The 13,152-nt window shown below is 37.3% G+C and overlaps 1 protein-coding gene across 1 annotated transcript in view; it reads left to right on the top strand.

The window, feature by feature from the left end:
• The window catches only part of STK24 (serine/threonine kinase 24), a 55,053-nt gene that overhangs the window by 11,398 nt on the left and 30,503 nt on the right, over positions 1 to 13,152 (top strand). The window contains exon 2 of the mRNA XM_027645036.1: positions 2,236 to 2,466. Coding sequence (XP_027500837.1) covers positions 2,236 to 2,466 — 231 coding nt within the window. The remainder of the gene's footprint in view (positions 1 to 2,235; positions 2,467 to 13,152) is intronic.

A 13,152-nucleotide genomic window follows, 5' to 3' on the forward strand; every position in this document is an offset into this window, starting at 1 on the left:
AAGAGAATTCAAAGAGCTGCTGGCAGGTAGCCCTTCCATTTTTCTCTATATGAACAACTGCAACACACTGCAACTTTGAGCTGTGCTGGCTTTTTGTCTCGAGGTGAAACGTGGAATTTTTTAGGCATCTGTGGCTGGGATTGGTTTGTGACTTACCCAGATGCCTTTGTGATGATGTAATACTCGGATTCCTGTGGCTAGTGAATGGAACTAGAAGGCTTGTGAGGATGGGTTAGGCGTTCACAGCTCTCTACAGCACATCATCTCAAATTCCAGCACAGTATGTATGAAATCATAGACTGATAACTGATTTTCCACAAGGGAAAATATCTGATGCAGGTGTTAAAAGTTATTTTTATTCATGAAGAATTCTCAGAGAAGACTGTTTTGAATATTGACAACAGAGCATTCTGTAAGGCATGAGAAGAACCAGTACAGCACGATTTAGTTACTAGTTTTGTGGTCTCTTAGAAATTATGTCCCAGGAGGTGTTGATAGGGGCTGCTGTGTAGCTGAAGGATGACTTCGCTTGCTGGAAAACATGAAGTGCCCTAGTTTGGTTGCCAAGTGGGAGATATATTATGTATGTAATATTTAATAATGTGTAATAATATGTAAATCTCATTACATCGAAATTAAAGGAGAAACAAGCTTCTTTTGGTGGAAGGGATTTGGCTCTTTGGCTGTTCCTTTTAATGGCAAAAGAGTGATAACTCCCTATATCCTTCTGTTTGTTTCCTGAAACTGAGTTTGGATAGAAGTATGGATCAGTAAGATGTAAAGCAGGGGGAGCTTCTTAGTGCTGGTGAAGTCTTGCAGTACACTTAGAATGGTTTTTCTTTGGGCTTATCTCATCAGTGATCTGTTCCTGGGATGATTACCTGGAAGATATGATGTCTCATAGCTTACTTTAAAGTATTAGAAGTAGTAGTGTACTCCCAGTTTGTGCCACATGATGATAAAATCACGTGTGACTAACACCATGCTTGCCTAGTCCTCAAAACACCTGATTCTGCTGTGAAAGTCAGATATCTCCAGACAAACTAAAAAGTGTTCTAGACTATTTTCCTTTCATGGCTGCATGGGTTAATTATGTAACCTTTGGGATGTGAGAGTGGAGATAGGCAGAAGTATATTGTCACCATTTATAAACAATAACAAGTTTTTGAAGTATTCATTTTATTTCTTAAGGAAAAGATTCTAAATAATTCTATCCTATTTTTCTTCATTTTGTGACTATTCCCTCTATGACTTTTCCAATTTAATCATAGAATAGTTTGGATTGAAAGGGACTTTTCCAATCCCCTGTGGTTGTAATTTATATATATTTTTTGTCAGCTAAGAAGGCTCCTTGTGCTAAGATTAAGAAGGTATACCATGGAACTTATCATCTGTGCATTGAAAGTGAATAATCTAAGAGCATCAGTAGCGAACTGAATACTTGACAGTAGAGAAAATGCAAATATGGCAGAGTGGTCCACCTGGGTCTTATATTTGCATGTTTAGGTGAGTGCTCATAGCTATTATGTGACTGTTCAAATCAAGGAAGCTGAGAACAGGATGTTTTTTAGAAGTGAATGAGTTTACACAACTGGGAAAAGAAGAAAAACATAAATAAATCCTTCTTGAGAAAACCTTGGGGTCAGAGATAAGGAGGAAGCATGGCAATTCATACAGGTGATCCTTCATAGGAGAAAATTGAAGAGAATTGTTTGGCACATCAAACAAAACAAAATAGTGCTCTGTGCACTGAACAGCGTGAATGAAATCCTTAAGAGGATGAGATATGTGAGAAATACAAAAGAGAAGGACACTGGGATCTGTGAAGGAACCAGTTTCAAGAGAACAGGTTTGACATAAGGTTTACCTTTATTAGTAGTGGTGTTTGATTGATTTGCTTTTAATAGAAAACAAATCCTTGTAAGGATCTTTCATTCTGGGTGCTCTTTATTGGCAAAGAAGAAGAAATTGAAGGAGCAGCACTTTCTGTTGCCAGATAGGATAAAATCCTGACATAAGGACAGTATTAAATTTGTACTTCATATACACAGAAGCATAAACCTTGCAGTGTGTGCATATAAGGGATATAGGAACAATGGGATAATTATGGAGATAGAAAAAAAGTATCTAGATAAATATGAATGTGTGGAATTTGAAGTGTTTGTTTCCTTCCAAAATATCACATTTTGTTTTAGTGTTACAAATACTGAGTAACTTTTCTCTTACTTTTAACAGACTCTGAAGGCAGATCCAGAAGAACTGTTTACAAAACTGGAGAAAATTGGTAAGGGCTCTTTTGGTGAAGTTTTTAAAGGAATTGACAATCGGACTCAGAAAGTTGTTGCTATAAAAATTATTGACCTAGAAGAAGCAGAAGATGAAATAGAAGACATCCAACAAGAAATCACAGTGCTGAGTCAATGTGACAGTCCATATGTAACTAAATATTATGGATCCTATTTAAAGGTAAGATACAGATGAAGGTGATTTTATTTTGAAAGTAATTCTTTTCCAAGTTATTGAATTGTGCCTATTTTCATTGACAAGGTTTCAATCAGACTTCAGTTGAAGAAAAGTATATTTATGTCCTTTCAATTCTAAAGAAAAAATGAGTTGCTATGTTTTGTGAAGTAGGACAGAATTAACAGAAAAAGTTGCATGTGTCTTTTGATATTTCTATGCACAAAAACCTTTCAATAACATGAGTTTGTTAAGCTCTGATTCTCTTAATTTTAGGAGAATGTAGCTAGTGGTTATTTAAATTCTGAAAATTTAAGCTAAGTCTGCATTTGAATTGTCAAAATATTAAAAGCAATGTAGTATCTGCTGTTCTGTGAAGCTTGAAATTTTTTATCAAGTTTTGATCGTTAGGGATCAAACCTAAGCTATTAGGTTGTTTTTCTGAGGAGACTGAACCTAGCCTTTATCTGATTTAAAAATTAAAATCTAAAAGTTAATTTATTTGCACTTTAGCCATAAGTGAAATGATGGAAGGGATTTCCATTGACTGTCTTCTGAATCTGTTTCCCTTCCATCCCCCTGCGATATTGTTAGCATCAGAGTTCAGTTATAAGGTTTTTTGTTTGCTTTTTTGTTTTGGTTTTCTATTTTTGTTTTTAATTCGATGGATGTAGTGATTTATTATGTCTAGAAGGTAGTGAAAATATCCGGAAGCTTTTGGTACTACTTTATTTCTTTGGGTAGACTTTGTTCCCATCTGGATAGCTCTTTCTTTTATGACAGTGAGATGGCAATCTAGATAAAAGATTGCTGTCTTGGTAGGATTTTAAGTTAGAAATAGGCAGAAAATACTTTAATTTTCAGTCTGCTTTTGCTTTTGTGGCCGTGTTCTATTTACCAGCAAAAACATGAATGTTCTGAAAGGGGGACCTTGTTTTATCCCTGTATTTCTGAGACTACCAGTTAGTTTTCAAAGAAAAAAGGACTTTTTCTGAATCCAGGAGATGCATTGCTTAAGAGAGAGACAGTTTTTTCCTTTCTTCCTTGTGCTCTGAACCAGTTCACTTGGATATCTTATCAGTGAAGGGCTTTGTGAATGGTTTTTAGGCCTGATAACTTGTTAGTGAAACTGAACTTAGAAGTTATGTATAGTTTAGATCTCAGAAGCATTGGGAGACATTTAATGAGCACAGTAAATTGAATAAATTTTTCTTTGTGGCTTCTATTACTACTTTTGCAATTTCTCAGTCAAGGATTGATAATTAAGTGAAGTATGGCAAAAAGGCAGAAGTGGTATTTCTCTCCTGGACTGTCTCTCTGCTTCAAATCTGTTCGTTTTAGAGGAGGAAAGTAAGATCAGAGAATGGTTAAGGTTGGAAGGGACCATGGGTGAGGTCATCCTTTCTGCCAGAACAGTGTGCAACTAGTCAATAATTAAACACTTGAGAGAGACATTGATTATTTATTTCAGAGTTGCACGAGCCTGGGTGCTCCGTAGTATTCCACAAATCAAACACACAACACACTATCTATCAAAAACCTTCTACTATCTATACATTTTACCAAACAAAGGAGTTAGTGTTCATTGGCTACAAGTTGCATAGTTCTCTTGTTAATCAGTATTCTACTTTCTATTGGTTAAAGAGTTACATCTAGTGCTAGTTAGTCCACATGCAGAATCATTGTCTTCTTTTGGATTGATGGGTTTCTTGGGTCAGCAGTCACGATCTCCCCCTGCCAGAATTACCTTTACCCACCTGGAGCTGATTTCAGCACAGTTGCTGAGTTGGGTTTATCAGTTTCTTCCTTATCTTGGGAGTTCTGCCAGATGTCTTTGTGGCCCATAAATTCTGATTCTTTGTGTCCACTATCACTGGTGCATCCTTCTTCCCAAGCTGTGTTAACCTCCCCCTAGGTCTAAGATCACTGAAGCATGTCAAGCCCTATACCTTAACTAGAAAAATCTGCCAAGTAATTTGTTTTTCTAGCACATGGGCATCACTTAGAGCTTGCTTATTAGCTACTTTCTGTGTCACAGATTAAATCACCCTTCTTGTTGATTAGGCTTCAGAGTATACCAGAAGCTCTCAACTCCCCAGGACAGAGCTCAGTACGCTCCGAGTGTTGCCTCACATAGAGGCAACTGCACCACTGCACCTTCCTGTTCTGTCTGTCCTAAACAGCATGTAGCCCTTCCCTGTGACTTTCCAGTTGTGTGAGCTGTCCCATCATGTCTTGGTAATTGCAGTGAGATCAAAGACTTGCGACTGCACACACATCTCAAATCCCCCCTGTTTGTTCCCCATATTGTGTGCATTGGTGTACAGACATTTTATAGAGGTATTTGAATGTGTCAATATCCCAAGAGGGCTGCAAGGGGATGCCACGTAGTCTTCTTCCGTTTCCCCACTTTTCCTAGTTTAAAGCTCACTTTACCAGGTTGGCCATTCTGTCAACAAAGGCTCATGTGCCCCGTTTCATGAGGTGGGTTCTGTCTCTCCTAATCAGCAAACAGGGTCCCAAACCAAAATCTTGTTGCCAACACCAGTGGCACAGCCAGCTGTTTACTTTGTAAATCCAGCTAGTTCTCTCATCATTTACCGTAACTGGCACGACCAAGGAGAACACTACCTGTGCCTCCAGACCCTTGACCACTGTCTCCAGAGCCCTGAAATTGAGTTTGATGGTTCCTAGTTACCCTTCATAGAATCATAGAATCAGCTGGGTTGGAAGGGACCTCCAAGATCATCAAGTCCAACCCTTGATCCACTACCTCCTTGGTGTCATTTGTGCCCACATGAAAGAGCATCAGAGTAACAGTCAGCTCTTACAAGATAAGTGAAATAGAATATAGGAAAAAGTCTGATGGGAATGCCACTTAGTAGTTTTTAAAAGGTATAATAACAACAGGGTTGAAAAAGAGAATCCAGCATTCAAATATGAACTAAGTGGATGTCAACATTTTGTGAAGGTCATATGGCAAACGGTTGCTTTTCCTAATTGAAGGTGAGACAAGGCTGTAGGGCTCTGAACCCTGAATGGGTTTCGCTGGATGGAAGTGTCATTAGTGATATTTGTGCTTGTTGTTGTGAGGGGGACCCTCTGAAAATACTTGTAGTCTTCCACATCCCTTCTTCTACTGCCAAATGCAGTAGCCAATGAATTTTTCAACTTAAGTCAACTTTCTAAGATACTGTATTAATGGTGTCTATGTATGACTCAGTTACTTCTGGAGTAAAGTACAGCTCTTTTTACATCTAGTAAAGTGTACAACTCATGTATATTCATTGCTTTAGTTCTTTGTGAATATATGTTGTTTGCAAGACACTTGGTACTACAGAACTTTTGGTCTTCAAAACAAAAACCTCATTTCTTTATGCTGTTAAAAATTAATATGTGGTGGTTATTAGCCGATGCTGAAGTGGTAGACTGCAAAGGAAACATTTTACAGTTCTATTTGCTTTCTAAAGTAAGAGTCAGGGCTTATTATTGGATAGCAACGATGTGTCATCATATACATATATACACACATACACTTAAAAAGGACCATATTAATATTTAAATGAATTGGTTAATATTTTTGACTAGAAATCTAGGTTTATTTGCTGCAAGTCTCTGATGTATTTGAAAGCCAGGACTGTCATATGTAGTTCTAAGGGTCTGACCATCTTTTAGCTCCGTTTCTAACAGTGTAATAATCCATCACTGAGAATCTTCGACACATTAATCTTCCATGTCTTGAGCGATTAGGAGACATTATTTCTTCTGTGATTGGACAGTTTAGCACTAATTACAAGAAAGATTAATGTTTTCTCACAGAGTAAACTTCTTTGAAGTAAGCAAGTGGGAGAACAATAGGATCTTAGATTATGTTGCCAGCCACTTCATCAATTATTGTTCTCTAAAGTTTGTGCAGCCTGATGCGTAGTGACCATGTGTCTGGTGGATGTTGAAAAGAAAGAAGTACTGTTCATAGAGAACTCTTAATTTGACTTTTCTATACATAATGTTTGGTCGACAAATTGAAATTGTTGTTGGAACTGTTCCCTCTCTCATTTTTTTTCCTTCTGGCTCTAGATCAGTCTTTGTTTCCCAAGGTGTCCTGTGTATCGTTTTGTGAGCTGAAGGAGGTGTCTTTTATTATGTGGTAACTTTTTTTCTAAGTACTCCCCTGGCAGACAAGTTTCAAGATATTGGGAAAGGAAATTTTCTGTCTCATTTGGGACACTGCATACTTGATGATTAGTGTTTTATGTCCCTTCTAGAACAAGTTTCTGTAATTGCAGAGTACCTGATCTGATATCCTTTGAAATATTTGACAGATTTTAAGAGGCATTCTGTATTTTCAGCAAAGGTGGTTAATGGACACTGCCATGAAGTCTTTTATAAGTAACCAGAATGTTTTGGGCTTGAGTTTTTTATGTTTGTTTATTTTTTGACACCTGAATAATTTGTCTTTGGGAAATCATTATATTGTTCATTATCTGCTATTCCACACCTTCTTCCGTTAAGCTATGTCATTATACATGCGAGTGTGTTCTGGAACCTGTTGCTTGAAATTTTAGAAAGCTTGTATAATACCACTGTATTTGCCTGATATACATGGAAGTACAACTTGAAATAAGAATTAAAATTCAGCGAGTTAATGAAAGCTACTTAGTTCTAGAAATTTACTTTTTAAAAAACTATTTCATTTCCAAATGCTTTCTAGAGTAGGGTGATATACTCCAAAGGCTGATTAAATTTTCTTATTCTACAATTTTCTGTATACCCTAATTTCCTATTTTCAGAAATGTGTTTGCTTTATAGCAATTTTTTTTTTCATATGCAGAGAGTAAGCCATATGGACCTGTTTGTGTGAAGTATTGCTGCTTTAGCACAGTGAGTCTTAAATAAAAAGCAGCTTATTGCTCACACAGAGCAAGTTTTGCATTCCCCCTAGACTTTGTTCTTTGCATCTGTTGTTGGAGTTTTGTGTGTAGTTGCTGTGGTCAGTTCATTCAAATAGAGCAAAAGCAGTACTGAAGTGAATACTAGTCACACTGGATGTAAACTTATTTGTGGTACATCTTTTTGACAGAAATCCAAAGATGTTTATATAAAACAGGAATGGAAATGCTCTTTTCTTAAGACAAAGTATTTTTAAATATGGTGTCTTCGTGTTGTCATTCTATTGCAACAAAGGTCTTTTGTCTACTATTAGGATGTAGTAACTGGAATGCTGCTCTTAAAGCATTTTGCAGTGTCATGGTTTATATGGGTGCAGATATCTAGAGGGATTGCTGTTCCTTATCTGCCATGGTGTGTTAAAAACCTGTATCAGCATTCCTTACTGTTTTCCAAAAGAAAGATTCATCTGTTCCATCTATGATCTGATTGAATGCTCCATGGATAAAAGAATTATCGGTCCTTTTAGATCTTTGCAAAATTAATTCTTGAAACTTCTCTGGGTCTGTTTACTTCTTTAGGTTTTAGGTTACAGCATCCACTGCCTTCCTCGTAATGGAATAGGCATTCTTTGTTCCTTGTTAATTTTTTTTTTATATATCTTATAAAATTGACTGAAGTTGTTTCTTGTCTCTTCTGACTTTTACCATACTGTAACTCTTTAAAAGTGTTGCTATGCTACTTACTTTAAAAGCTTTTATTCTGTCTAGGAGCCTGTCAGCTCTGCTTTTTGCATCTTATTCTGCTTTACCAATTTTTCAAGAGCTAGTTAGATTTGGTTCCATGGTTGTTTCTCCTGTCCATTTTAGGCCAAGTTTTTTGTAATATATTTTATTTCCAAGATTTAGATGCCTCTCTGATGATGTTTCTTCAGTTTTGTTAATAACTTTAATTGCTGCTTTATTATAACTTCATAACATTTATATATTTCTTGATCTTGTGTTAATATTTAGAAATACCTAAGAGGAAATTAATTTGTCTTTATGCTTAAAAAGTTGAAGCTAAAGCCCCTTGACTTTTTTACATATATATATATGTGCATAACTCTCAAAGCTGAGGTTAATATATGTATACGGACAAAAGCTGAGATCAATGTGTTATATATGTACATATACGTTAAAAATTCTTTAATTTCCTTGTTTTAGACTTCTATACAGAGGAATATAATGGCAGAGCAAGTGATCACTAAGTAGTTACATCATCCAGTGTAACTAGGTACAAGTTATATCAAATTGGTATTGAACTAGTCTTATAGGGTGTATTTTAAAAAATATTACTGTCTAATCTTGTGTTTCTTCATCTTCCAAATGTATGTTTCTAGCACTCTTTGGAGCTTTTGAGATACTCTCTTTTGAACTGTTTAAATTTTTGATCCAAGTGGAATAAGACTTCACAGCATTAGCGAGACCATTCTTGGAATAATATGGCCAGTTCACAGTGTGGCTGGAAAACTGCAATGTAGTCAGTAAAGAGCCTCAGGAACAGCTTGGGATTTGGAAAGCCTGTATTCCAGAGGATTACTGAAGTTCAGGCTTGGTTTTGTTTTTCTGAAGAGATGGTTGGAAGTGACTCAGTGTGTATATATGAAATCTCTACTGTGTTTAAGTGCTGATAGTTTAGTGCTTTCTAATCTGTTATGCCAAAATATGACAAGACGTATTTGCTGAGTGGTCAAGGTAAGCAAATTTCATCTGATAACCTCACACTGTTTTAAAGGGAAGATAGCTTAAATATTGGAAAAACTTGCATGAAGTGGGTTTTATGTCACTAGCAGGTTTTTTTTTGGGGGGGTTTTTTTTTGTTTGTTTGTATTTAGATCAGTATTTGCTGAATTCTCGAGGAGAAAAGACAACGCAGAAAGAATCCTGTCTTGTCGATACCATCCAAGGAGTCTTTCTGCTGTGCCTTTTGCAACCAGACTTGTCTATCTTGCATTGACCTCTTTAGCCACCGACGTGCTTGTAGCAAATGTGGGTAGAGCCCTTCCCAAATCTTCGTTTGCGAAGCCCAGCCATGGTGATGATTTGCTGAATTGAAAGAAGCCTAAGCTTGCACACTTTAGGAGACTTAAGAACATTAATGGATGTTCAATAATCTTACCTCAGCAATCTAGGTAACTTTGTGGGTGTTTATGTGTGACTTCAGTAAGTTTTAATTTGATGTTCTTTTGCTTTACAGGTTTGACTGGTTTACTTTAACATTTATGAGCATCTCTGAACTGATGTGACCTTAAATGTATGCTGTGGGTCAGCCAGAAGTTAATGGACTTGGTGCATTCTGTTGTCATTTGATATAGCAAGCAGCTTTTGGCAGGTTTCATCGTGCTTATTAGGGTGGAACAGAGATTTCTCCCATTTAGCATTAGGAATGTAGAATGCAATGCAACAGGGGCTGCTACCTCAGTACAGGGAGAAGTGAATGTGTGAGTAGTTTCTTAATGTTCCGTCATTCATGCTGTGTGGCCAGCCCTATAACAGCAGCTAGTGCTCTTGCAGACTTGACTTTTTGCGAACCACAGTCCTTGAACTTTGAATGGAGGTTAGAATCATAGAATCATGGGATTGTTAAGGTTGGAAAAGACCTTTTAAGATGAAGTCCAACCTAACACCACCACCATGTTCACCATGAAACCATGTCCTCATGTTTTTTGAATACTTCCAGGGATAGTTAGTCTGCCACTTCCCTGGGCTCTCTGTTCCAGTGCTTTACAACCCTTTCCATGAAGAAATTTTTCCTAGTATCTAGTATAAACCTCCCCTGGTGCAACTTGAAGCTGTTCCCTCTTGTCTTGTCTCTTTTTATCTGGGAGAAGAGGCTGACCTCTGCCTCACTACACCCTCCTTTCAGGTAGTTGTAGAGTGTGATATGGTCAACGCTGGGCTTCCTCTTCTCCAGGCTAAACAGCCCCAGCTCCCTCAACCACTCCTCATCAGTCTTGTGCTCCAATCCCTTCACCAGCTTCATTGCCCTTCTCTGAACTCATTGAAAGAAAGCTGTAACTATCTGTCATTTTGCTTGCTACGATTGCATCCATGTTGTCATCATTGCATTTTGTGAGGGGTTGTGGCTTCTCTGTTCCCCTGACCAAAGCCAGATGGAATTGTTTTATCCTGTAGGAGTTCCTGCAGCTGAAATGACAGGAAGGCTGGGAGTGCAGATTCTCTTTGTTATTGTGGCAATACAGAAGAACAAAATGAAGCCCAGGTTCCTGTGAGCCAATCCCTATTCTGGTATGCTTGCTTTTCTTCTGAAGCTGTTGGTAACCTCCTCTGTTCTCACTAGGCAGCAATAGCCTTCAGAGAAGTTGCATGGGTGTTGCCTTCATTTGTCTGTAGTAAATGCAGATGTGACATCTGGCTGGACAGCCCAGGAAGAGGTAGCAAGAAGGATTGTGTAATGGTTCTGATAGGCTCTCAGATCTAGTCAGTCTACTGGTTGAAAGAATGAGTTTTAATTGATAGAGCTCCTAATGGCCATAATAAGACTAAGATAAAAGGATGCCAAAGAATCCATAAACTCTATTTCTAGCATGCGTGGTCTTGTTGTGAGGCCCTATTTTCATATTTAAAGTAGTTTGGTCCCTTCTTATTTCTAATTGTTACCTTGCAACTCTGAATCTTTGTGGCCTGTTGTCTTTACTACTTCTGTCTCTCCCTGTAGTCATTTGCTGTGCTCCTACTGAGGGAAGAAAAGTCCCTTGTTTGCATTATCTTTATTTAAAGATACTGTTTTGAATTGTGACTCTAGAAACTTGTCATTCCACTACTTTCCTTCAGCAGTCCAAGGGTTTATTATAACTTTCTGAAATCTGCATCATATTGCCCTATTTTTCCATGTCTGTTGAAAAATCTATCTACTAAACAAAGGTGGCTTCAAGAATTTTCCTGTTCATCAGTTAATCAGTTAATCACTGTTAATCAATTCTGTGCTTTTAGTCTTTTATGGCTAAATAATTCTTACTGTACAAGTGTATCAAGGTTGGGAAGCATCACTAGTATGTCTCAAAGAAAATGGAGAGTTTATACTAATTATGTTTGTATAATGTTTGAATACTTAACTGTATCATGTCATTCTGATCTTGTTTTAAATCCAGATTTAGAAAGCTTAATGTAAAACATCAGTTCTTGAAAGCAATATGTTTGTGTTGTGCTGCTTGTAAAAGCTGCCTCTATACTGCTCTGATTGCTGACTTCTGTATGGTATGAAATATTCTGTGCATAATTTCACATCTTGGTATCTGTCTTTAGGCAGATCTAACAGGTATGAAAAATAGGCAGCAGCAGTATCTTGTTCCCCACCTTGCTTTCATATTCCTGCCATTTTACTTGTGTGGGATCTGTTGACTGCATAATGACTTGGTTCACCTGGGAATCAAGCTTCCTCAATGTCTTCTGTTCCTTCCAAAAATAACCTGGCTCTTGAAAAGACCAAACCCCAAACACTAACAGATGAGCCAGTTCCAACCCCTGGCTTCGGAATTGCTAGTTCTGGTGCAAAAAAATAATTAAAAAAAAGGGTGGAGTCAGTTGGCCTAAAAACTGGGGGGAGAAAAAAGGACCACATCTTGCTTCTAGAGTAGCTGTAACATGAGTTCTTTTATTTAGTTTGGCCATACAGATCAGGAGGACATAGCATTGCTTTCTAATAGTATGTGATCTTGTTTATGTCAAATGTCCTTCTGTATCTTGTGTGTTAGCTGCTACACTTGTTGCTGCAGGCCTGAGATATCTGAAAAGGGAGTATTAGTATGGCATCTAGGTGCAAGCTTTTTGCTGCTGCTGCTGCAAAAGGGAAATCCAACTCTGCCTTGCAACTGGCCACACAGCCTGTTAGAGCTTTCAGTGAAATGGTTCAGCTCACTGAGTGGGCCAGGGACTAATCACATTTTTTATTTGTATTTTTATTGTTTTAATTTTTTTTTTATGGGTGGGAGGATTGTATACTGGTGGTGCAGACTGCTCTATGTTTTTAAGGGAGCACACACTGTTCATGAAGCTTCTTTGATTAGCCAACAGTACTGCTGAAAAAAGAGAACATGTGTATGTGTTTGTGCTCAGGTTTAGGTGCATTAGTTTTGTGGGGTGGTTCTCCATTTTGTTTTCCAAATAGACTTCCTGGCATGAGGCTTCTCAGCTAAAATGTGATTTTACTGCACCATCAAGTGGCTACCAGTCTGTTGATCTGTTGTTCTCATGAACCTCTAAAACATTTGCCATTTTGATTGAAAACTTCTTTACCTACCCCTGTCATAATCTGTTGCTCTTATGTAGTTATATAGTTACGGTGTTTGTGTCATATCTTTAATGTGAACATGAGGTAGTTTGTATTGCTCAGTTACCTTTCTTTTACTTAGGTATTCTTTGGCATTTATGCAGTTCTTTGGGTCAAATTAATTATTCTAAATCTCTTTATGGAGATTGTATAAAAGCAGAAGAATCACATTCTTAAAGTACATAAGAGAATATTATGGTGTGTTGAAGAGCACGTTAGTAAGCATTTTAAAATGATTAAATGTAGAACTTCAGGAACTGTTATTTTGAAAAAGTTGGTTATACTCAAAAATACTGAACTTCAAAAGGGAAATTTCACAGTGTACAGGTTTATGGACTGCGTTAGTTCTAAAACATTGTGGTTCTTGTATTCAGAAGCCAGTGTTTTCAAACAAATTCTTAAGGTTCTTTTGGTCTAGTTTTCATTATACTATTAAATTTTAAGCTCTTGTGTAACAGTTAGGATAAAAAATAA

Source organism: Corapipo altera, unplaced genomic scaffold, assembly GCF_003945725.1.
Source record: "Corapipo altera isolate COAL_440 unplaced genomic scaffold, ASM394572v1 0, whole genome shotgun sequence".
Taxonomy (NCBI): domain Eukaryota; kingdom Metazoa; phylum Chordata; class Aves; order Passeriformes; family Pipridae; genus Corapipo; species Corapipo altera.